At 54.2% G+C, this 25,655-nt stretch overlaps 1 protein-coding gene across 1 annotated transcript; it reads right to left on the reverse strand.

Annotated features, from left to right (window-relative positions):
- Window positions 1-811: 811 nt before the first annotated feature.
- On the reverse strand, window positions 812-21,046 carry CDHR1 (cadherin related family member 1). The gene is made up of 17 exons (XM_004583350.3): window positions 20,836-21,046; window positions 20,213-20,308; window positions 19,185-19,330; window positions 17,886-17,936; window positions 16,675-16,764; window positions 15,522-15,608; window positions 13,932-14,048; window positions 12,536-12,679; window positions 11,622-11,700; window positions 10,701-10,801; window positions 8,545-8,748; window positions 7,110-7,262; window positions 5,351-5,515; window positions 4,866-4,933; window positions 4,044-4,272; window positions 2,867-3,127; window positions 812-1,418 (listed from the first exon to the last, which is right to left on the reverse strand). The coding sequence occupies exons 1-17, from the start codon at window positions 20,888-20,890 to the stop codon at window positions 879-881; spliced, it is 2,586 nt and encodes an 861-aa protein (XP_004583407.2). The 5' UTR covers window positions 20,891-21,046; the 3' UTR covers window positions 812-878.
- Window positions 21,047-25,655: the final 4,609 nt, after the last annotated feature.

A 25,655-nucleotide genomic window follows, 5' to 3' on the forward strand; every position in this document is an offset into this window, starting at 1 on the left:
TTAGTTTTACAGATGGAGATAAGATGACAGGGAGTTTCTGTGGCTTCCCTGAGGCTGATGGGTGCAGAAGAGCCAGATAACAAGGGAGGCCTCACCGGCTCTCAGTCCTGACACCCATCAACCACCCTGCACTACCTCTTTACGTTGCACTGGGAGCCTCCTCACAGTGGGGACCTTGATGTTTGTGTGGATGTTTCTGGGGCTACCCCTGTGGTTCTGGCTGGGATCTTTCTGAACCAAGGTTCTTTTCAACTTTGAGTACCTGCAAGACCCATGCTAGGTTTCTGCGCTCCTAGTCACAATGGAAGCCCACAATCTCTTCCCACATAGCCTAAAGCCCAAGACTTCAGACACAGTGCTGGCTCCCTCTTCCTCCCCTTGCCAGCATTTGCTTTTCTGCAGCTCAGGGGCTCACTCACCTCCAGGGCTAGACACACATTTCTTCCCGCACCTGCTCTTAGCTGCGTGTTTCAAAATCTAGGTTGTTGACTAGTCGGTCTTGTCCCAAGGGTCCCTGGATACTTAGAACCCAGCAGAATACAAGGTACTGTGAGGTCTGGCTTTGGTAAGTGAGTACAAGAGGCTCTCTGTTAACCCCTAGGTTCTAAGGAATTGGGAGAATCGTAGCTGTGTCCAGGAGTTAGAATATCAGTCTATCAAGTAGATCCCACTGCCCAAGAAATCCCTTGCCCAGGACTGTCTGGGGCCGTGTGTGTATGTGTGTGTGTGAAAGAGAGAGAGAAAGAAAGAGAGAGAGAGAAAAAGAGAGAGAGATGGGGTCACATCATTGTACAAACCAGAGGTGACTTTGTGGAGCAGGCTGTGGGGTATGCTGGGGGTAATAGAATGGGCAGAGTTGGCTAATAGAGTCACAGAGTCTAGAAGTAAGCCTTGTTGTCTCTGCTTTTCTTCTCAAACTTCTGCTTGAGCTCAGAAACCAGGTTTGACCGGACAGGGGTCCCTGAGGCTTTGGGTTCTGACAACTCTTGGGGCTCCGGGGAAGAGAGGGACCCCGAGATGGTGGGCACTGTCCAGTGGGCTGTGGCTGTGTTGGGTGGAGAGCTGGCAGGTGGAGGCAAAGCTGGAGCCGTGGGGGGCAGTGGGCTCACTGGGTTGTGGTTATTGTAGTTCTCGTTGGGAGGATCCTCCTTGAGCATGAACTTGGTGGCAGCCTTGGCCTTCCTAGACTTGAGCCACTCAATGCGGACGGCACGGGGCGCAGGGCTAGGGCGCTTGCGGATCACCCGTCGCACGGGCAAGACCTTGTTGGATTTCTTGTTACGCCAGAAGGTGGCAGTGGAGATGATGATGGTGATGGCCACCACAGTGGCCATGATGCCAGCCAGCACACCCACAGCCTTCATGGGGTTGTCCTTGGTCTGAATCAGGAAGGCAGTCATGGGGTCTCGGGACAGTGTCTGCAAGAGAAGAAGCCCTGTCATGCCTTCAGTTGCTTCTGGCTGGTCTCTGAAGACTTTGCTCAGAGGGGTGGGGGGCGAGACCAGCTGCCTGCAGCCAGATGGTTTTTAAAGCCTGCTGGAAGCAGGTACCCTATGAGCATGTGGTGAGCACCAGTGGCTTCTCTCCAGAAAGAACCACACACAGGGAGAGTGTGGCCCAAATCACCCATCCAGAACAATATACTCCTAGAGAACAAGAGGCCAACAGCCTCTGTTGGAATCAAAACTCCTGCCTTCCCAGGCTCTGACCTTCTGGTACAGAATATTACCTGCCTTTGATTCTGGGGGATGAGACGCCTGCCCAAAGGTACCAGGCATCCTTTAAGGGATGACTTCCTGAGATTGTTAGGCAGGAAGTTCAAGATAAATCTATGTATGTGATGGGTGCATAAAGAAAACGAAACTGCTGCAGAAGGCATGGGGCAGCCTTGGAAACAGCTCAGGATTTTGCAGTGCAAAGAGCTACCCTGATGCTGATAACATTATAGGTGGTCCCAGCCTTTACCTTGCCTCCAAAGAAAGCCCCCTCCCTGGGCCCGGTGGCATGGCCTAGCGGCTAAAGTCCTTGCAGCTCCACTTCCCATCCAGCTCCCTGCCTGTGGCCTGGAAAAGCAGTCGAGGACTGCCCAATGCATTGGGACCCTGCACCCACATGGGAAACCCGGAAGAGGTTCCAAGTTCCCGGCTTCGGATCGGCGCGCACCGGCCGTTGCGGCTCACTTTGGGAGTGAATCATCGGATGGAAGATCTTCCTCTCTGTCTCTCCTCCTCTCTGTATATCTGACTTTATAATAAAATAAATAAATCTTAAAAAAAAAAAAGAAAGAAAGCCCCCTCCCTTCCCAGCACCAAATGGACTACCCGGCTGGATAACAGTGGCCAATAAGGCTTTGTAGCCTTCCTGCAAGCAAGGTACCCTAGGGGATTTTCCTTTGCCCCAGTGCCAGCCAGCCAGACCTTGGGAGGAATTTTACCTGTTCTGTCCAGAAGATAGAGACAGAGAGGAGAAATAGCAGGAAGGATTAGACTCTGTTGCTTTATAAACCCCAGCCTAAATGTAAGTCAGACACTCTCCCTCAGACTGTGCCTGGAGAGGTGCCCATCTGGAAAGGAGGCATCATTACTCCTGGTGCATGAGAAAGGTAATAAGAGCCTTAAGAGCAGAGGGCTGGGGTGAGGGAGGCATTGGAGGGAGCAATGGGGTGGACAGGAAGCCCAACCAAAGTCACATCACTACTAGGCACTGATGCAAAGCCATCAGCCTGATTCCAACATGTGTCTTGCAGGCACGGGCCACCTTGGGAGCGGGCAGCATCTTCTGGAGCAAGCCTGGAGACAGCTGCCTTTCCCTGTCTGTGCTACGGGAGCCCTCTGCCCGCTTGCCTTGTCCAGGGCTTGGCACCCACCTCAGCGTCTGTGATGTCAATCTTGAGTAAGGCCGTGGTGCTGAAGGACGGTGAGCCACGGTCCTTGGCCTGCACCTGGAGGGACCATGTGCAGTCCTCCCCACTGGGGGTGATATTGTGCAGGACTTCCAGGGAGCTGATGGAGTTCTTGAGCCGGATCTCCCCGGTGTGCGCATCAATGTCAAACACGTTGGCTGGTTCAGCGTGGGTGATGGAATAATCCACTAGGTTGTTGGGTTCCTCAGCATCCTGGTCTGTGGCCTGTGCACAGGGAGCGACAGACAGCATTGGGCTCTGGGGCAACACCTGTGTAAACCAGGTCATGTGGGGGGATTACTGGGGGGGTGGGATAGTGAATGGTCCAAATCTCATGTGGAGTGGGTTGAATGGAAAAAGCAAAGGAATGTATGTGCTAGTACGGGTCAGGGTCTATTCTGGGCCCTCTCTGTCCGCTGCATGTGGATTAGAAAATCCAAAGTCTAGGAGGCAGTGCCATGGCACAGCAGGCTAAGAATCTGCCTGCAGTGGCAGCATCCCATCTGGATGCTCATTTTTGTCCTGGCTGCTCCACTTCCAATCCAGTGATCTGCTGATAACCCAAGTCCTGCACCCGTGCGGGAGAACCAGAAGCTCCACTCTGGCCATTGCAGCCCCGTGGGGCATGAACCAGCAGGTGAAAGACTCTGCTCGCTCTGTAACTCTGTCTTTCAAATAAAAATAAAATAAATGTTAAAGAAAAAAAAACAAGCCACAGTATAGATGCAAAAATGAGAGCTTTGGTGCCGAGTGACTCGGCCAAGGACACAGAGGTAGAAGCTGGGATTCAAGGTCAAGACTGTGAGGTGTCAGGGTTTAGACTTCTCTCCAAACTAGGAAGAGAGTTAGCTGCGGTGGACCAAGCATTGCATTGGAGCAGGAGGGAGAGCTGCATGAACTATGACAAGCCAAGCATGCACAGAGCCTGTATAAACCTCAGGGTGTGCCTTTGTAAATTTCTGATGCCGTCTTTCTCACAGCTACTTTTAGGCTGAGGTGGCAATGGGAATAAAGAACCTCCAAGTCCCTTGTCCATGCTAAGACTACAGTCCACTTTATTTTAAGTTAAATTTCCATGCCCCATTGTCTGTAGTAGCTGCAACCAGAGCTTCAGGGGATGCCGGCTGCCTCTAAAACCCACCTCAATCCTCACTGGGACCCCCAGCACCATCGTCTTCTCCTGGATGCTCTTTCCAAACTGGGGGTAGTGGTCATTGACATCCAACACTGTGACACACACCTCGGCCAGACCGGACCTTCCCTCCATGTCCTCTGCCTTCACAAAGAAGTTGTACCTGGATGTGACCTCAGCGTCCAGGCTGGCCCAGGGCTGGGTGTAGATGAGCCCAGTGGCTGAGTGGATCAGGAACCTGCCAGGCATAGGAGAGCAGAGGTGTGGTGTGGGGAACACACACATTTAGATAAGCATGCACCTGTGTGCACGCGTATACTCAACTGGCACACACTCACGTGCAAACATACACACACACACACACACACACACACACACGTCTGCTGTGACAAGCTGCCTCTGGGGAGCAGCAGGGAGGCATCATGCAGGTTCTCCAAGATGTCCCTCCTATGCAGACTCTTAGTCTGATGAGAAAGGGAGGCAGATCTAGCCACCAGATCATCCACCAATCACCACTAAGCTCAACAACTCAAACCACAGCCCTTGCCTCCTCCCCAGAGCAGCCCTGCTCTCCTGTTTCTCGCGGGCTCCTGAGGCCGAGCGTCCTAGCTCCACGCCATGACCGTGTCCTCTCCAGCGCCTCTGCCCCAGGCTCACCGCTGCTTCCTTGCACAGCCTTCCCTCATCCCTGTCTTGCATTCTGGGCATAAAGATTGTTCGCCTCTTTCACCCAGCCTCCCATCCTTTCCGGGTGCTTCCTGACTTCGGCAAAGAACCTCTCTTCCTGCAGCGTCCCACATCCCACAAGGTTCTGTTTGGGGTTTTACGTACAGGTCGGCTTCGCTCCCAGAGATGGAATATTTGACTTCACCCCAGGGTCCCGTATCTGGATCCATAGCCTGGAAGAGAGAAACTCCTTGTGGCACCTGCCCGGAGCACCCTGCAGTCCCTGTGTCTGGGGGGCTGCTTTCAGTGGTCCAGCAAGGGGAATCTAGGGTTTGTCCAACACTGGGGATGTGCTGACCTGAAGGTTGTAGTGGAGCCCAAGCTTTCCTCCGAGGCCTTACGTTTTAGAGGAACCAGAAAGCCTGAGAACTGGAATGTCTCTATTGCCCCTTGATGTGTGAGGCGGGGAGAGAGACTGGGCCTTGTGTCCTGTGCTTATCATAACTGCAAACCCGTGAGGCTTGTTATCCCCACTGTTCAGGTGAGGAAACTGAGGCAAAGAGAGAGCATAGAGCTTGTGCAAGGACATGGCTGATGCAGGCTGTGCAGCTGAAACCGGGCCCAGTCCTTCCAAGGCTCCCCCAACTCACTGTGACAGCCACCACGTGGGTGCCCCCCGGGGTGTTCTCAGGGATCCTGGCAATGTAGTAGTGAGAGGTGAAGGTGGGGTCATTGTCATTGGTGTCTTGGAGCTGGATTACAACGTCTGCTGTGGAGCTGAACTTCTCAGGGGTGTTCACTTCCACGGCCAGGAGCTGTGCATGGCAAGAACGCAAGGTCCGGTCAGGGCGGGTGGTTGCCTGATCCAGACCTGCCCCCTCTGTCTTCCCACAGCGGCTCCAGCACCTGCCTGCCCCTCCTCCACCATCTGCCAGGGTCACCTCTTGGCCCCCACATTGTTCCCAGTGGGTTTGCAATGACAGTTTTCATCATTTACACCAGAAAACGTATATTATAGGAAAAAAAATACACATGGTTCTAAAAAAAATATTTTCTTCAACTTGAAAAGCAGAGCAGGAGACAATTTCCATCTGCTGGTTCATTTCTCTAGTGCAGTAACATCCAGGGCTGGCCAGGTCCAAGCTAGGAACCCATCCTGGTCTTCCAGCTGGGTCCTCACCCGCTGTCCTCCTAGGTGTCTCAGCAGGAGGCTGGATTGGAAGAGAGTCAACTGGGACTCAAGTTGACACTCATAAGAGGTGCTGGCATCGCAAACGGTGCCTTAACCCACTGTGCCACAGGGCAGTCCCTCAATCCTCCTTCCTGATCCTTGTACCTCTTTGCTTTCTTTTTCATCGCACCAATAGCATTATTTCAGGAACTATGTTCCATAACAGTGTTGGTAGCAGGCACCTTCCGCTGGTCCTGGCATCGCATGTTGTATTAATTCTTTTTAAAAAAACTTTTGAATGTTATGGCACAATTCCTAGGGCCTGGGATTTTCCTATCCATTTTTAAGCATGATGCTAGATATAAGTGTGTCTGTGCTTGTCTAGGTAATATCAGTGAAATATTTATTTCTTATTTCTATTTACATATAAATTGCGTACTATTATTTGAAAAGATTTCCAACAGTTCATGGGAAATGTGATAACTTTTACTTCAATTTTCTACAAACTTTCTAGAGGTCCTTTGTGCAATATATATTATTTATGTACATTGATAATTGTATAGTATTGCAAACTATATCAAATGAGTATTTGCCCCTTCTGCTAAGGTTGCTACAAGATTAGATGTCAGGTGTCAATGGCAGGGGAAAAAAAACCTCTGTCTTAATCATCAAACAGTTTCTATAAGCAAGACAAACCATACAGATCATTTTCCTTTGATAATCTCACTCCACTCCCTCATGTTCCTGGGTCTAGTTATAGTTTAGAAGCCGGAGCTAAGCGACCAAGTGCTCAGGATAGACAAGACCCACGAGGAATGGCCATGACTCCCATTACAGTGTCTCGGTTCACGCACTGGCTTTGCACCTGTATCCAGCTGCCTGCTCCTGCACACCCAGGAAGGCAGCCGGCGATGGCTCCAGGACTTCAGGTCTCTGTCATCCTCGTGGGGAACCCTGATTGAATTGCAGATTCTTAGCTTCTGCCTAGCCCTGCCCCGACTCCTGGCATTTGGGCGGTAACCAGCAAGTGGGAGCTGCCTCTATCTCTTTGCCTCTCTGCCTTTTAAGTAAATAGCTTCAAAAATCAGAATGGTGCACAGCAGGTCTGAGAACCACTGCTCCTCCCTGCTGACCTGCCACCTGCTCCGCATGCTAGCAGGAAGGCCAGGGGGTGAGAAGGTCTGTCAGTGAATGGGTGTTGGTGTGAGTCCGGGAGGATCCTGGTCAGGGCCACCTACCTTGAAGGCCAGCACGTTGTACTTCTCAAAGTCAATGGCGGCAGAGTTCTCCACGATGATGGTGACCTGGGCTTCGTTCAGGACGGTCTGCGGCACCACCCGGAAGATACCCCCTGGTCCTACCAGCCGCAAGTTGAACTTGGCATTGGCTCCCTGGTTGGTAGAGTTCGAACAAAGGAAACAGGGTAGACAGGTGAGAATAGAAATATTATCTAGAACGACCTTTCTCTTCATGGGAGTATGTTCCAAGACTTCCACAGATGCCCGGCTCTTCAGAGAAGAGTCAATTCTACAAAGCTACGTCCATAGCTGTGCTAAAGTTCAGTTTAGGCATGGTAGAAATGAGTAGCAAAAGTTAATCATAAAACAGAACAACTATAACAATGTGTGCTAATAAAAATGTTCAAAGCTTATGAATGGTTTATTTCTAGAGCTTTTCACTTAATATTTTGGGATGATACTTGGATTTCTGAGGCTGTGGAAAGTGAAAGACACACTCTCTGCGGTACAGAGAGCTAAGCTGCAACAAGGCCAGCATTCCATATGGACTGGCTGCAATCCTGGCTGCTCCACCTGTTAATGTGCCTGGGAAAGCAGCGGCACATGGCACACATGCTTGGTGGGAGACCAGGATGGGGTTCCAGGCTTCTGGTTTTGCCCAGGCCCAGGCATTGCAGCCATCTGGGGAGTGAACCAGTAGGTAAAGCATCTCTCTCCCTCTTCCTCTCTGTCTTTCAAATAAATACAGATAAATCTTTAAAAAAATAGAAATGACAGAATTGATGTTAAACGAGGAGCCTCGGTATGCCTCAAGCCCTGGCAGCTGGGCAGTCACACTTTTTCTCCCCCGCACAGTAGCTGCTTGAGGCTTAGGAGGATTTAACAGATTGTGGGGGATTAAGTCAGGCCACACACACATGACGTCTGGTCCCGAGCTCCCAAATGCTTGTTTGATTGACTTTTATTATTTTATTTCTTAATGTATTTATTTGAAAGGCAAAAGGAAGGAAGGAAGAGAGAGAGAAGAGAAACCGCCCCCTCTTGGCTCACTCCCCAGGTGTCCACATAGCCAGGATCGGGCACGATGCATGAAGCTGGAACCTCAATCCACATGGGCGGCAGAAGTCAGGGAGCTGGTCTGCTGACTGATTGGTTCTAGGCTCTGCATCGGCAGGGAGATGGAGTCAGCAGCTGAAGATGGGAGCTGAACTCAGGTACTCTGACCTTGGAGGTGCATGTCTTAACAGCCCAGGGTCTCAACGGCTGGACCAAAAGTCTGCCCTGGCTTTTCCTTTTAAGTAGATGTATTACTTTTATCTCAGCTGATTTGCCTTTTGAGTGGTGAAGGCATGGAGACAGATATTCCCTCTCCTCTCCCTGGCTCCCAGCGAGGGTGCGTGCACACCCAGGTGGTTTAGAGGGCAGGGCCACGCACCTGATCAGAGTCATTGACGGTGATCTTGAGGCCTCGCAGGATCTCCCCCTGTGGCGGGTGCTCATACATGGTCAGCTCAAACCTGTTCTGGGGCCCGCTCTCTCCATAGAACGTCGGGGGGTGGTTGTTCAGGTCCACGACCCTGATGGTGATGGGGGCCATGGCTTGGTCCCCAGGGCTCCCTGCAGAACTGATCTCAGTCACCTGGGGAGGACACAGAGGGTCTGGCTGCATGGCGGGTGGACACTCATTAGTCCCAGTGTGCCAGCCTCCTGATATTCCTGCCTTTGCAGAATCTCATCTCCTTCAGGGAGCTGTGGTCTGGCAAAGACCATGATCAGATCACAGGAGTTTGTAACTTTCGTCTGGCTAGAAGATGCTCTCCCTTGCTGACCGGGAGGAAGCAGGTGGATGTGCTGGAGGGCGTCCATGTGACCAGGAACTTGGGGTGACTTCTAGCCAACACCCAGCAAAGACTAAAGGCTCTTTTTGTCTAAGATCCCAGGAAGAACTGCATTGCACCAACAAGCTTGTGAGCAAGGCAGTTGAGTCAATTTGGAGATGCCAGTGCTGGCACCTCACAGGAACCACAGGAACCTCTCTGGGTCTCCTTTCCCCTGGTTCTAGAAGGCTGCTCTCGTCAAACGAGCCTCCCAAGAGCCGATTCCTACACACACTGGCTGCTGTCCTTACTTTGTGTCTTCTCAGAAGCCAACACCGGCTGGCTGTACTTCTGTTTGCTCACTCACTTCTCATTGCCTCTAGCTGGGCACCTCGCACTGACCTCCATGCCAAAGCACGAAGCCACCCTTTCTGCTGCACAAGGGCCCCGTCCTCTCAGTTCTTGTGACTCTGCTCCCCCACAGCCTCTCCTGGGCCTCTCTGATGCCTCCCCTGATCCTCCTCTGTTCTTTCCCTCCTATCCTCCTTGCTTGTATCCTCCCCTTCTTCCGTGGCTTTGAATTTGGCCACTGGCTCCTCTATCTCCAAAAGTGCCTCTGGGTACCCACGTTTAGATGCCTCACTATGAATGTCTTTTCAGCATCTAAGTTTATCACTCCCTTTATAACTTAACATGCCGCCGCTCTCTTGCTTCTGATGACACAATACCTGGGCCTTCAGCCATCACTCAGTCATCCATCCTTGCCCTGCCCTCAAACAACCAGTGGCCATATTATGTGCAATCTGCCTCCATCCTATTTTGCAGTTTGTCCCTTTCTGTCATCCCACCTCCCAGTATCTCCACAGACCCTTCTTCACCATCACTGTCACCCGTCTTCCTGCCTCCCTCCCACACAGCTCCCTCTACACAAAAGTTGAGGGGAGAGTTTTCGGATGCCAGGCTGGGCCTGGTTGCCATGGTAAAATGCACACTGCTGGGTAGACCCTGCACATGTGGAGTTTCCATTTCTAGGAGTGAGTCTTGGAAAGCTTTGCAAGCCACGCTGTCCAGATCCGAGAATCCCAGTGAGCTAGGAAGACAGCAGACCAAGCTTTCCCATAGCTGCTTGTAGGCCTGCTCACAATTGATCTACACTCTGCATGGCTTCTGGGCGGGGCTGGCTCCACGATTTGCAGGTGCAGGGAATCATGACAACCATGACCAAGTGCAAGGAAGCGAGCAGTGAAGTGTTCAGCATGGAGCCTTTGCTCCTGGGTGACTGCACAGGGCACACACCCTGCTCTAGGAAAATCTGCCTCACATTCAGGGCCTGTGTCGGCTCCTCTGGCCCAGCCTAGGGTTCCAACTTTTCTCCTTTGCCACATGCCTGTGAGCTTTTGGTTCTGGTCTCACTTGTTTCCTGAATGCCCTGCCTACTCCCACCTCCATGCTGCCCCGGGGTGCTTCCCCACTTGGAAGGCTTCACTAGGCCCCTGTTCATCACTCCTCCCTACCATCCTCTACCCTTGGAGTTGGAACCCACACTCGGTGGAGGTCATTGCTGCTTCAGTCCTACCTGCTCCTGCATTTCCAAGTCTCTGCTTGCGAATTTATTAGGGGCTGTGTGTCTGTCTGCAGCCTCACGGAGTAGGAGCTCCAGGGAGCAGCGCCTTGGCTCACTTCTCAGGGAACCCCAGGGGGAGGAGGGCCTGGGTCTCATCACCTCTGTCGCCTTCCAGGGCCAGAGCAGAAGACCAGTTTAGAGGGACATTACCTGCACATGCAGCTCATACATTTCCCTCTGTAGCTGGGCAGGGCTCTGCGTGACGAAGATGGTTCCCGACGTCTCATTGATTTCAAAGGCTCCATCACTCCCTGGAATAGACATGTGACCTGCGATTCTGCAAAGGGCCACAAGGGGGCGCGCAGGGGAGTCGGGCTTCTGCATGGCTCCCAGCTTGCATGCTAGTACTACACGTGTGCAAGTGTGTAAGCAAATGCAGTGGGAGAAAGAAGGAGGCTGGGGAGTGCGAATGGAAAGCAGAGAGGGTGAGTGGCTCTGTAACTGGGCACAGGGCTGCAGGAGTGGAAGTAGAGGAGGCACCCAGGCTCCGTGTACCCCTGCGTGATGGCAGCACGTTCATTCACCCACAGTGGAGCTGCTGCGGGGCAGGTGTGCCAGGTGAGTCCTGAGGTGAAGCATATGTAGGATGTGCATGCATCTGGGCGTGGGCACCAGGGGTGAGGACCTGGCCTCCCCAGGCCTGCAGAGCCCACCCAGGACCCTGCCCCTCCAAGCAGGCTCTGTCACTGCCCAGCTAGAGCCAGGTAGGTTAGCAAGGCAGGCTGTCCATTTAGTGTCTCTGAGTAATGTCACCCCCTTACTGCAATTTCATTCACTTAACTCAGCTGTTTCCTCTGGGCCAAAAGATATAAAAAGAATAAGAGAGAGAAAAAAAACCACCCATCATTTTCATGTGTATAAGAAGTATTGCCATTGAGTGGTTGTCCAGGCTGAGGGAAGCTGAAACAGGGCCACCTGTGTGGCTTCTGTGCCCAAGAAGGGCCACCTTCTGATGGGGAGGGCCACATCACCCTCCCCATGGCTCTGGAGCTGCTAGTCTTGAGCGGGATAGAACCTTGCCGTGGTCCTGCCAAGAGTCAGAGCTGCAGCCCCCAAGCTGCCCAGACTCACCATTCACGAGGTTGTAGAGGATGCGGTTGGGGTTACCTCGGTCACCATCCATGGCCACCACCGTTAGTACCTCCGAGCCCTGGGGGGCGGGGAGAGAGCAGGGGCAGGAGCAGCTGCCTGCAGCTCAAGGATCATTCTGGGGCTCCCTAAGCCCAAAGCCGACACCCTCACAGCAGGGAGGAGCTTGTGCTCCCTCTCTACCCTGTACCCCAGGAAAAGAGCCAGACCTCTGCGTGGACCGGTAGCGAGGGTCTGGCGTGCAGTGCTGGAAGCCCTCCTCCTGCCCCCTAAATGAAGCCGAGCGGCCTTGGAGGAGAGGCGGGGCCTCCCACCCAGGCCAGGCGAGGCCAGGTCTGTGACTTGTGGGGACTTGTTGAGGAACTGGGAGATGAGCTCAGGAGCTGGGACAGGAGGGATGGAGGTTTGGTTGAGTGAGGAGTGATGCAAAGGCCAGCCCTCAAGCTGCACCCTGTGGGATGTATGAGGAAGGTCTCGGTGCTCCAGGCTGACTGCCTGGTCCTGGGGAGGCACCCTCCAGGCCAGCTGCCAGAGGAGCCCTGCCCGGGCCACATGTGTCAGCCTCCTGCCGCCTACTGCCTTCTCTCACAAGGGCTGCAGCTGCGCTCATATAGATTGGAATGAAGACATGCCTGGCACAGGCTGGGCACCTAGAAGATACCCCCTGCTCCGCAACACACGAGCGTGGGCTTGATCTACCTTGCCATTCTCAAGGTTAAATGACCTCCTTACAGCCAGGGCCTGGGAAAATCTAGAACCAGCTTGTGTGTGTGCACGTGTGGAGTGCGACCCAGTGGGGAAAGCTTGGCATGCCTTGCCAGTGTGCCCAGGGCAATCACCCCGGTAGGGCTGGAGGCACGTGCAGGGGCTGCCGGCGGAGGGGTGTAGCCACCCACCGGAAGGGTGTCCTCGTACACGTAGCCGTAGTAGGGTGTGCCCACGAAGACGGGGGGCATGTCCTGCACGTCCTCCACGGTGACAGTGACAGTGGCAGTGGCTGAGAATACCACGTCGGCATCACGAAGCCTGCCCCCGCCATCCTGGGGAAGAATTTGGGGGCCACAGAAGCGGCATGAAGACCTGTTTCCCACACCTCGCGGCTGCGAGAACAGCTGTACTCTCTGGTTTTCTGTTTGCCCCTGTGCCATCTGGACTCATTCTGCACTCCACAGATGGGTTGTGGGAGAGTTAAGTGAATGATACAACCAGTGAGTGCCCACCGTGCCGGTAGGATAGGTGGACTTTCCAGGGCAGCACAACAGGCAGAGGCCAGAGTCAGGGTCAAAGTGCCCCTCCCACCAGGAAACCAGGCTCAAATCTTCCCTGCATCCCCCACAATATGCTCAGCCTGTGCTGGGGGCTGCGGGGCCAACAAGATTAAGAGGGGTTGGTGTTGTGGCATAGTGGGTAAAGCAGCTGTCTGTAGTGCCGGCATTCCAAATACGTGCAGGTTCTAGTCCCAGTTGCTCTACTTCCCATCCAGCTCCCTGTTTATGGCCTGGGAAAGCAGTGGAGGATGGTCTAAACCCTTGGACCCCTGCACCTGTGTGGGAGACCTGGAAAGCTCCTAGCTTCAACCTGGCTCAGCCCTGGCTGTTGTGGCCATTTGGGGAGTGAACCAGTGGATGAAAGATTCTCTCTCTGACACTGCCTTTCACATAAATAAAATTTAAACCCTGCCCCCTCCAAAAAAGAGTATGACTTGGGACCCTGTCTTGGCATGTACAATGTGTACATCAAGCCAGGCTTCAGTGTTGCCAGCAGGTGGGGCTGTGGCCGGCTGGCTGGTGTCATCTGCACTCCAGGACAGTAGAACCTGCTGAGCCCCTGCTGAGCTCAAGTGCTAGGCACTTGGAAAAGTTGGGGAACTTTGTTAAACTTCAGGGGTGAGCAAATGAGGAAACTCAAGCCCAGAGAGGGCGGAGGTGGGCTGAACAGGTCAGGCCTAAGAGATAACACGCGCCCATGTGGCCGTACTCAAAGGGATGTGTGGGACACACAAGTCCCCATGAGACAGGCACCTGGAACCGCCTAGATGACTCTGGTCCTTTAGCCTCGAGGTCAGAGGAGGCTGTGTCTTCTACAGTCCCTGAATGTCAGCTCTCTCTGGCTGATGGCTCCATGCAGCGACCCCTTCCACTCCATCCCCCTCCCCCTCTGTTTTCAGCTCTCCACCTCCCCACCCCTTCCCTTGCCCATCCCGCTCCCACCTGCTCTGCTCGCACCCCAAGATTGCCTCCCCAACAAGGGTTCAGGAAAGACCTGAAGCACCCCTATTTGTCCCTCTGTTACCTTGGCAACCACGGTGATGAAATGGGCCCGGGACTTCTCGTAGTCCAGGGTGGCTCCAGCCTGCAGGCGCAGCACACCGCTGTGACGGTCCACAGCAAACTTGCCAGGGTGCAGGTTCTGTAAGGATGGGGTGCAGCTGGGTCTTGGGCAAGAGCCCAGGCCAACCCTGAGAGTGCCCACCTGCTCCCCCATCCCCTCCTCCCAAGGTCAAACTTCAGGGTCTGCTAGACCCTCAGGACAACCTGAATGTTCCCTTCCCCCACAGCCTTGGCTTTTTTTCTCTTGGTTGGTTGTTGTTGGTGATGGGGTGGTGGGGCTGAGGGGACCGGGCTGAACTCTGGCTGCAGGTGGCAGTGGTCAGAAACGCCTGTAGAGTGTGCTCTCTCCCACAGGGAGTGTGGCTCAAAGGCCACCTTGAAAGAGGCCAGTGTTGTGGTGGAGTCAGTTAAGCTGCTCTTTGCCGTACCACCAGCTTCCCACTGGTTCCAGCTCTGGCTGATCCAGCTCCCTGCTAGGGCACCTGGAAAGGCAGTGGAGGATGTCCCGAGTGCTTGGACCCCTGCCACTCCAATGGAGTGCCCGGCTCCTGATTTGGGTCTCGGCCAGCTCAGCCTGTGTGGCCACTTGGGAAGTAGACCAACACATATAAGTCGTCTCTGTCTCTCCCTTTCATTCTGCTACTCTGTGTTCAAATAAACAAATGGGGGAATAAATGAGAGCCATCCTGAGGGAGGCAGGCAGGGGGACCTCCAACCCTCATCAAGCAAATGGCTGTGGGCCAGCCCCAGGCAGCACCTGGCCGGGGTGGGGAGAGCAGCAGAAGCTTGCCACTGCCTGAAAGGGGCTGGCCGGACCTCACGGGACCTGCCTCCAGGTGGGAGGCAGCAGGCAGCAGGTGCCAGGTGAGCTCTCCAGGGCTTTAAGCCTCACCGCAACCCATATGCTTTTCTCTTTCTTGTCTCACATTCAGGCAAACGGAGAGAGACAAGGCAGGGAAGGTATTGAAGGTCACACAGGGTACTAAGCCAGGGGTCTCCCTGGGCCTGTGGTCTTATCCACCGAGCTGCACTTCTCTGTGGGTACAGGTGAAGAGAAGGGGAAAAGCAGCAGAGGTGTGTGTGTGTGTGTGTGTGTGTGTGTGTGTGTGTGAGGAGGAGGCTGTGGGGAGACCAGAAGGGGTAGCAGGTGCCTTTGTCTGGGGTGGGGTGCTGTCTCTGAGAAGTGATCCTCCCATCACCTGTTCTTGGCCACTGTGGATCCAGACAGGTTTCCTCACACACCCCCCCTCTGTATACCCCTGTGTACCCACTGTGTACCTCGCCCCCTGTGAGCCTGGGGAGTGCCTGGGGGAGCAGACTCTGGTGACCTGGAACCTGGGCACCCTCGGAGGAAGCCAGGCTGGGTCAAGCTGGGGCAAGAAAGATGTGTCCCTTTCCAATCCGCACCTGCTGGGCCCACCCTGCCGCCCTCTGTGGAGGAGAGGACTCAGGTATTGGCCCAAGGACATCGGTGATGGGGTGGGAGTGGGGAGGCTGCTCAGAGTTCCCTCCAGTCAAGGTCCCTGGCCATATCCTGTGTGTGCTGCCTTACCTGCAGGAAGTAGGTGACACTCCCTCCAGAGCCTGTGTCCTTGTCCACTGCATAGACGGTAAATATGCTGCTCCCAGGAGGTATGTCCTGAGGGGGTCACAGGGTGCTTAGTGAGAGCTCAGGGAGTCCGAGGCCCAAGGACCCACGGGGCAAAAGGGTCAGGAGGGTGAAGGGCTCAACAGCGGGGGAGGGGCTGTGGAATGAGGGGACAGGGACAGCAAGAAGGTGGCCCAGGGGCTCCACTGAGGGACCAGAAAAGAAAACCAAGGCCCCAGGTAGGAAACAGTTTAGATAGGAAACAGCGCAAATGAGGACAGGTTTCAGGATCTTCAGGAATCACACACATGTACACACGACCCACGGTTCATCCACATGGGTGTGTCAGTCACCAGGAGTCACACAGCATGTACACATGACTTGTGGCTCATCCACACGCATGTGTCAGTCACCAGGAGTCACACACACACATGCACACCTGGTATGTCAGGATCAACAGAATCCTGTACCCATGACATGGAGGAAGCCTTAGCATGTTTCTCCCACTTGGCACACGTCTGAAACACAGGGAAGACAGACTCTCCCCCTTTTTGCAGCGCAAGGTTTAATGAAGTTCTAGCACAGCCCTCAGCAAGCACAGGCCTTCATGCTGCCTCCTGCTGACTGCACCACACCCCGGATTGAATCTAAGCAAATGATCACTGAAAAAATATTCCTGTGCTCCAGAGCCAGTGTTTCTCAAAACAGCCAATGTCGTTAGACACTGTTAAAACAGTAGCTATCCCAACTCCACCATTCATGAGCAAAACTCCTATGTTACATATTAAGTGAAAGGACTCAGAATGCATATACTTAATATGATCGCAACGATGGCAAACGAACAACCATCGTATCATCACAGGAAATTCATTGACACAGAGCCAGTTCTGAAGATGAGGATGATTCAAGACACTCTTAGACCCTCACTTCCCTATCGTACATGTGAGCTATGATTATAGCAGAAACCTATAAGTGGGTCATACAAATAACCTGTAACAACAATGCATGTGGGGCAGGCATGCGGCATAGGGAGCAGTAGAGGGATGCCTGCACAGCCCCAAAGAGCAGGCTATAGGTGGAGGGGAAGTCCTGCCCTGCTCATCAGCCCCTTACTCACCTCGGGAACCAAGACGACATAGGGCTCCTGGATGAACTGGGGTGCCTCATCGTTAGCATCTGTCACCAGGATCGTGACTTTTTCTGCCACCTGAAAAAGGCCAGAGGGCTTAGGACCTGGGGCATTGAGACCTCCTTCCTTCTCTCTTCTCTTGTTTTCATGTGTTCAGGTAACATATATTCTTAGGTAACCATGTGGTGCCAAGCACCGTGCTCGTGGTGGAAGGCAGCCTGAAGGTGGGTTATTTTGCAGTGATCTGCCAAGGGTCAACACATGAATGAGCCTGATGATATCATTCGTGTGACATTACACCTGCTCTGCACCTGCTGCCTCCCAACCAGGGGTAGCACGGCCATCCTGGGTGATGCACCCCCAAGGCTTGGGTGTGCTGCATCCGGAGGCTCTGAGAAGCACCCTGCCTGGGCCATGCAGATCACAGCAAGGCCACTGCTCAGAGAAGGAAGTACAAGCCCCTGTGGGAGGTGGGCCAGGCAGAAGGGACAACATTTGCACAAAGTGAGACGCCTGGTGAGTTGTAAAGACTGGAGAAAGTTTATGGCTGGATGCACGGTGGGGTGGAAGTGGGAGAAAAGCTGCATGAGGCAGATGGTGACCGACGGGGAGGCTGCGGATGTCAGCTGGAAGCTTGGATTTCATCCTGAGGGTGGTGAAGGCTTGGTCCGGGCACTTTGTGAACCTGGGGAGTAGCTAGACCAATGCTTCACAGTGCAATGTGAGGTTGGGGGCAGAGTGGGGGGGAGAATGGAGGTGGCCAGAGAGCACACAGAGTCTGTTGTAGCTCTCCCGGAATCCACGGATGAGGGCTGCGGGTACACAGGAGGACAGGCAAGACTCCTGCATGTGCAGGTGTTCAGCTTTCATAGTCTGGGCAAGGGGCCAAGACCCAGCAGGGAGGAGGAAGATGCAGAGGCAGAGTGCGGGACTGAAAATCTGCAGAACATCCCTTCAATACATGACAAGTTGCTTGGCCTCTGTCCCCTGACCCTCCTTCCCCCACTACCTCTGGCCTTCCTGCAGCTCTCCCCTGTAGCCGCTCTGGACAGGCCTTGCTGGGCCCCTGCCTTTGTCAGGGAGGCCCCAGGGAGTTGGGAGATGGGGGAAGGCTGGGGGAGAGGTTGGTGGTGATGGGAGGAGAGGCTGCCAGCTTCACCCTGGCAGGCTTCCAAGGGCTGCTGTGGGTGTCAGCTCACCAGATTCAGGCCGTCAGAAATGCTGATGATGGCTTCAATCTCATCTTCCCTCTGTGGAGCACAGGGACTGGGTGAGTGTCTGGGGACACCATGGGGACCCCCGAGGCTGGGGAAGCCCACCTGGGCACATCAGGACAGCTCAGGAGCAGGGCAGGATGGTGACCTTGGTGGGCCTGGCACAGCTGGAACCTGCCTTCCAAAGTGCCTGAGACCTTATCTAGGGGGCAAAAGTTCTCTGAGGGCCCGCCACAATGGCTCAGTGGCTAAAGTTTTTGTCTTGTAATCACCAGGATCCCATTCGGGTGTTGGTTGGTGTCCTGGTTACTCTACTTCCCATCCAGCTCCCTGCTTGTGGCCTGGGAAAGCAGCCGAGGATGCCCAAAGCTTTGGGACTCGGCATCCATGTGGGAGATTCAGAAGAGGCTCCTGACTCCCGGATTTGGATCAGCTCAGCTCCGACTGTTGAGGCCACTTGGGGAAAGTACCAGTGGAAAGATCTTTCTTTCTCTCTCCTTCTTGCTCTGTAAATCTGACTTTCCAACAAAAATAAATACATTTTTTTAAAAGCGTTCTCTAAGACCTTCCACAATCCAGGTTACTGCAGGGCGCATGACTATAGTGGCTCAAGTTCAAGTGCTCACCAGGACCTAATGTCATCAGATCCCTGAGTACCAGGGAGGCAGTGCTCATAGTCTCCACTGCCCTGTCCCAATGGTTGACTCCTAACTCCCTTACTTACTCTACCCTGGTCTGTGGTGGCACCACAAGACCAGAGCCAGGGCCAGCTGGGGTACAGTTACATGAACAGCTATGGCCAACCAGACTGCTGTGGGGGTCTCCCAGGGAAGGCAGAGTCTGTGCCCTGTTGCCTGCAGGTTCAGGAGGGTGCAGACGGAAGGAGTTTGAGCAAACTTGTATTCATGCTTTCAATGACCCTTTTCAACCCTGACCTGCTCTGAGTTTCCTGGGGGCTTCCAGGACCTGTCCATGGACTGGCATGCAAAACCCCCTTTGGGAGGTTTCTCCAGGACATCTCAGAGTGCATGTGGATTTAGTTTTAATTCAACCTGCTTAAAAGATTAGCAGGGCTGGCAGGAGCTCACTAAAGGAGCCCCGACTGCTCAGCCTGCTGGAGCAAAACCTCTGAGAAGCAGCCCGAGGTCTTGGGGGTGAGTGTGCCAGGGCAGTCCACATTGTTGCCCCCTCCTCCGTAGGGAGGGTGTCCAGCTCTGCCAGCGACCTTCCAGCCCTCACAGGTGAGCATGCATGGCTATGCGTTGCTCCCAGCATCTCCCATACCTCTCTGTCCAGTTCCTCCACCAGGGTGATGTTCCCAAGTGTGGGGTCCACAGAAAAGACACTCCTTGCGCTGGGGTCAAAGCTGATGTGATAGGAGACCGGCTCGCCCTCAGGATCAGTTCCATTCAGGGTGTACACATGAGAGCCTGAGAGGAGAGACAGGGGGAAGACCTGGAACTCGAGACCCAGCTTCTCCTCCAAGTGGCAGCTGCTTCAGCCCAAGGAGTCAGCTATCTAGGCACTGAGTACGCAGTTCAATGCCAAAGGGAGGGTCCTGGATGGGGCTCTCGCTGCTGCCCCCTGTGCCACTGCTGCCCACTTTTTAAGTGCCAGTCTTCAAAGCTGTCGGGGGGGGGTGGGGGTGGGTGCTGTCAGCCACAGGCCGTAACCCGTGCAAATGACTGACTGCGTTGTGCTGTCTAGCTGTGTGTTGTTCCTCCACCTGGTGGTGACTCCTCTGTCCGGAGCCAGAACTGGGTAAAGGGTAGGAGGGATCCCTGGGTACAGGAGCAACCAGAAAGGAGGTAGAGGTGGCCATTGGCGCAGCCCTGATGGACCCCTCTGGGGATTTCTACACCCAGTAGATTTTGCATCTCCCTCTTCCCCAACCCCAGCTCCCCACTCCCACAGGAGAGAGAGGCCGAGACTGACTTGAGCCTCTCTTCTCTCCCTGCCTATTTCAGCCAGCTGGATGTTCTTGAGGCTTTTTGAAGTCCCAAGGTTCAGGGATGCAAATGCACCTGCTCATGGCAAAGCAGGGCCAGCAATGCCTTCCTGCCGGGCTGGCAGTGCTGCAAGATCAGGTGCACTGGTTTCCAGCCCCTCTGCACCCTGGGCTCCAGGTCTGGGCCTGCTGAGGTTGCCATGGCAGCAGGGACCTTCTTTTCTGTCTTTGCCTCCCGTGGGAATCCTATGTACAAATAGGGCGCCCCTGGGAGCACGTGTGGCCTGCTGCTTGGTGTCTCCACGGGCTCTGAGGAACCCAAACCTTTCTCTCCCTGGGGGTCGCTGGTGCCCAGGCTCCTCACCTACAGGTGTGTCCTCTGGGAGGCTGAACAGTGCCATATTCCCATTGGTGCTGCCGACCCCGTTGTCAAAGAAGTGGGGAGCAAAGTTGGCCAGGGCTAGGGAGAGAACGAAAACAGAAGGACACTTCAGAGCGAATAAATCTTTCGCCTTTTACTAAAGAAGGACACTCATACAACCGGGGACAACTTCTCACCTGCTGAGTGCCGGGTAGACAAGAAAGTCGGTCTCCCTAACCAGAGCGCGCATTCGGTGACACAAACAAGAGCCACGCTTCCCCGTCGGCTCAGGTTTATTAGGGACACAGATCACCCAGGCGCTTAGACCGCACGAAACGGGTCGTTCCACCCGAGGGAAGCGCAAGCCCGGAAAGCAGGTGCTGCTAGAGACCGTGCCCCTGCCTGCAAACTACCCTCAGCTCCGTGCAGCTCTGGGAGCAGCCAACCGGTGTCTGAAGAAGCAGAGAGTGGTGCCATTCGGGCTCCAACTGCGGGGTCCCCAGGGTACAGATATCTAGGGAAGTGCTGGCGTAGTGCCCAGGCTCCCAGTCAGGGTCCCACTCTGGATGAGGATCCGAGACCCAGCCCCCAGCGAGCACCCCATTTGCCTCGAGGTGGCCACTTACCCAGGCAGGGGAACAGCTGCCCCAAGGCCAGGGCGGCCCACGGGTTACGCCTCATGTCTCCGCGGGCTGGTGGTGTCCCTCGCCGCTGCTGAGGCCGAGAGCAAGAGCCCGGAGCATGCCCAGGGCGTGTGAGCAGAACGGAGACCACTGCGGGAGATGCGCAGAGCGGTGCACGGGCGCCAAGCCAATGACACTGCTGGGCTGTACACAGCCGGAGCGCTCGAGCGCCACCGCCTAAGGAGACCAATTAGTGGGCACCAGAGCTCGGGGAGCGATGCGCCGGCTCAGGGTGGGGGCAGAGGGCGTGGCGAGAATGCGCCTACCACTCCCCCTTTGCCTAAGCCTGGAGCTCCGGAGCTAACCAAAGCTTCCCCAGGATCCAGTAAGATGCTGGAAAGTCGAATCCTGAAGTCCTGGGCGCTTCCCCGGAGTCTCACAAACTTCCCCTGGGATTTTGAAAGAAACTTCGCTCTCCTTTCTCTGAGCCGAATTGCTGGAAGCAAAACAGAGGTTGGAGAAGTAGCCAGTCTGAGACAAGAGCTCATTCTCAGGCGAAATAAGAAGAGTCGAGAGAAAAGGGGGCTGACCGCCTTGGCTCCAGGGAGGGTATCGCCATAGCAATCTTAGCACCTGTTCCCTAGAGGCTGAGATGCTACAGAAAGACTACCAGTCGGGGGGAAGGAGTGAGGAGAGCAGGTGGGTGTAACTATCAGCACTCCTCCGAGATCTCATTCCGCTCTTGCCCTGTCCCCCACCCTAGGCTGCCCAGCAGTCCCAGAGGGTCTGATCCAATGTGTGAGGCAGCTGACCCACTTTCCAGCTACCCAATCACCGGAAGGCAGATTTAAGCCCCGTCTTGGGACAGACTTGTTAACAGAGCCGGCCAGTGCAAGTCTGGACTCTGCCCAGGAGGGCGGGAGTACCCAACCCGCCAGAGATGGTTAGGCAAAACAAAGCATTGGTGACAGAGGCCTCAAGTCCCCTGCACTGGCCTCTGCAGTCTCCTACTCTGACACTGGCGTGCGCTTGGAAATGCAGCCTGCCCTTTTGGTGCCTGGGATTACAGAGTGGTCACTCCAAGTTCAATCCAGGGCATTTCCCAGAATTCCTTTGTGAGGGTGTGGTCCCCAATAGAGGCGATCTCTTTAATGCTCCCCCCCTCCTCCCAGGATGACCCCTCCCAGGGGCTCAGTACTCCTCCCCATTGGCCTGGAAGGAGCACAACTTCTCCCAGCTCCTGGGCCAATCTTTCCTAGTCAGCTGTTTAGCAAGGAGCAGGGACTCAGAGAGGGTAGGAAAAGACGAATCAGGGGTCCCAACATGCCACCCACTTTTCAGGGGTAACGATGCAAGCTCTTCTTTGTTGCATCTTTCTGCATACAGCATGCAGTAGAGCCGGCACGTCTATTTCTGCATCCTGGCTTTGCAAGATGCTGGGGAGACACCAAAGCAGGCACCTCCACGAGCTTATTGTGGATTCCTACTAGAACTGGAGGCAGGGCTGTGGCATCTCAGCCAGTGTGCCCTCTCAGGGTGCTGAGAAGGAGCCAGCTCCCTTGGGTAGCCAATTCCTCTGCTCCTTTGCTCACTTTTGCTCTGCCGTGCCCTCAGTGGACAGACTTGCCCTGGCTAGCTTAGATTCGCTCCCATCCTTGTTATCTCACGGGACCCTTGCACAGCCCTCCTGGCATGCTTGTTCCTGCTTTGCAGGGGAGAGAGTTCAAGCTCAGGAAAGATAAGTCACTTGCTCAGACTCTCACACAGCTGGTGTGTGTGTGTGTGTGTGTGTGTGTGTGGAGAGGTGAGAGTAGAGCTTGGATTCAAATCCGGTTAGGGCAGGCTTCCAAGCTGGAGCTATTCCCACGGCACACGCAGGTGACACTGAAGCCACTGAAGCTGCATCCTCCCTGTGCCTGGCTCACACATCCTTTCCATGCCTTCTGTAGCCCTGATTTCATGTTTGCGTGTTACATCCTTGTTCTTAAGGAGACTGCTTGCCCCTTCATTTGCAGGAGGCTCAGATCTGCTGGAGCAATCCGTGACACAACTTGGCAAGTCCAAAGTCCAGAGTAACCTGGAATGGAACCCTCACCTTTGGCAAGGCACCCAAGAGCCTGGAACAACAACAGCTCTTCCAGCCCCGACTTTGACCTTGACTTTGCAGTGTGTAAGATCTGGAAACTGCCAGAAGTCTTACTAGGATGCAGCTGGGAAAGGCTTGCGGTGACATGAGGCATGTCTCCACCTGCAGAGCCTGGGCAGTCTTGGGCATACCAGTCAGCCCTGCAGGGTGACAAGTGCCCTTTCTGTTGGGACCTCCCAGCTGCAGCACACTGCAGTGTGTTACCAGATCAAATCCTCTCTCAAATATGTGCTGACGGCTGTTCCCCCGTGGAGTTACATCAGCTGGGGCAGCTATAAAGAAGTGAGAATTTGCGTGTCAGCTGCCAGCCTGGGCATGCATGTCTGTCCTGCCAAATCTGCCAGCATGCCAACCCAGGCTCTTGTGTATGTCCTCGCCTTTATCGTACACACACACACACACACACACACACACGGCATCTACTCCCATTTTCAGACACACTTGACCATATGCACATACCCACTGACTAGTGAATCTGCTCATGTCTTTCCTTTGTGTGTAAACACGTGTGCTCAATAGATGCATGCACACCTGTGTGGAGACAGACTAGGCAAGGTGTTCCCCACGCCCCTGGCTGGCTGGCGCTAAGGACGGAAGTGGTCAGCAGGTGACTGCCATTCAGACTCCTCTTCAAGGGCAGGGAGATGGTCTCACGGCAGATTTCCACGACCCCTGATCCAAGTCTGGGATCAGTGTCTGGATCTGGTGAGACCAAGCCCTGGGAACCTGGCATCTTGCACTCTTCCACCCGTATGCTGAGTTCCAACCAAATGATTACTCTCGACGGGGAACCTAGAGTGCGATTTGACACTGAATGTGTTGCAATAAGGCCAGGTGGTCTGGGTGGGCCTGGATGTGTTGTCTGTGTACTTGAATGCACCCTCCCTGGACGTGACTCTATCAGGGGCTGTCTGTCTCAGTTCAGAGGAGATCCTGAGGTCTGTCCTCTGAGGACAGCAAAGTGTACTTGGAGGTCCCTCCCAAATGCACTGGGCTCTGGGGGAGTGGCTCAGCCCTGGTTTGTGGGCCAGGGGAGCCCTGCAATGTGACCAGTCTCTGATCCTTATGTGTACCAGGCTAGGGGTAAGGTCACAGTCTTTGTTCTGACGTGAGCATGAGACCCTTCCTAACATACCATGCCTGTTTGCTTCATGGAGGGAGTCTAGGGCCAGTGTCACCTAGCACCTAAGTTCGTGAGCACAGGTGGGCAAAATCTTCAGTTCTGGCTCCGCCTATTGTCACCCTACAGTAGGTCCTTGGCTAGCTTGCCTGCTGCATGGCTGAGTCTCAGTAAGGAGGACCTCACAGAACATCTCTTTCTCCAGTGTTCCTTCCCCCCTCCATGCCTCTGCCTTGGAGCCTCTGTTGGAAACAGTAAGAAGCGTTGGTGCTGTAATCTGTCTGCTGGGGTGTCTGCAGGTGGAGACATGCCTCATGTCACAGCAGGCAAGCCTTTCCAAGCTGGGGAGCATCCAGGGGGAGAAGCTGTGTTTATTTTTAGGTCATTTTAGTACACGCACAGGACCTGTGCATCCTCAATGGGAAATTGTTGACTAAGTGAATGAATGCAGAGGCATGTGAAAGTGCCCCAATTCGTAGACCTTGTCAGCAATCGATACTCTGTATGCCTTTGGCTCATGTCTTCCCTGTCTGCCCCAAAATTACCTAAGTGGAGTAGCCAGTGCATAGGAGCCGGGCAGGAAATGGATATGTGTGCCATGGCTGGGTGGAAGGCAGCCGAGAGTGGTGGAGACTGGGGCTCGTAGGTCGGAATTCTTATTTCTTAGTGTATTTAAATCTTACACTGAATGCACAGGAATGGCCACATTTTGATGTATGGAGGAACTTTCCAGAACAGACAAGCTTGTAATTCGATTTCGTCCCATGCTTTCAGTGCTTTCCTAGTGTGTCCTGGTGGATAGTTAACTGGCGTTAACAGCAGGTGTGTGTCAATGGCTTATTCCAAGGATGCAGCCATGACAGCTGGCGCTGTACATGTGTCACCAGGCTGCTGACAACAGATCAGCTGCAGCCACCACGGGCTGACTGAACTAAGGCACTAGACACCCCCACATTCTGGAAGCCTGTTGGGGCTACAGAAGGGGAAATAATTGTGTATATGTGAGCCAGGGGCTGATCTCTGCAGGCCCTGGAAGATGGGCTACCATGGACCACTAGTCCAGGGAAGATCTGGGAGAGGTGATGGGCACCCACCTGGGATGCTGCAAGGTCACCTGACTCCTTATTGTGACACAGCAGGTGTACGGCAGAGCTGTTGCTTGAACCCCAAATTAGTCATCAAAGCTCACGTTTCAGCAACTATACCCAATGTCCCATACCCCTTTCCAAAAGTGGGGTGCCCCTGCGGCTACCATGGAGACTTTACACTTTGTCTAGTGATGCTACTATAATTTCCACCATGGTTAGATTCTTCATAGAGTTTCTGAGGGTGACGTATGAGTTCCAGTTCTTTTTCTGGGTTTTCTCCCTAAGCCTGTATCACCTTGTTCACGAGGCTTGCCCTGTGGACTCACTGTACTGTTAAAGGAACAAGACAAAGAGGAGGCAGATTGCAAACTTAACAGCCAGAACAGGTTTATTCCAAAACAAATCCGAGAGGGACTCACTCTTCCGCCTCCCGAGGCCAACCTCTTGGCTGTACCGTTTCACTGGGCTC

The sequence above is a fragment of the Ochotona princeps genome, chromosome 13 (genome assembly GCF_030435755.1).
Source record: "Ochotona princeps isolate mOchPri1 chromosome 13, mOchPri1.hap1, whole genome shotgun sequence".
NCBI classification, from domain to species: Eukaryota; Metazoa; Chordata; class Mammalia; order Lagomorpha; family Ochotonidae; genus Ochotona; species Ochotona princeps.

Coding starts and splice junctions, on each gene's coding strand:
- CDHR1 (XM_004583350.3), bottom strand. CDS start 20,890: ATGAGGCGTAACCCGTGGGCCGCCCTGGCCTTGGGGCAGCTGTTCCCC. Junction 17,937..19,184: donor TGGAGGAACTGGACAGAGAG/GTATGGGAGATG, acceptor TGTGCTCCACAG/AGGGAAGATGAGATTGAAGC. Junction 1,419..2,866: donor TTGACATCACAGACGCTGAG/GTGGGTGCCAAG, acceptor CTTCTCTTGCAG/ACACTGTCCCGAGACCCCAT.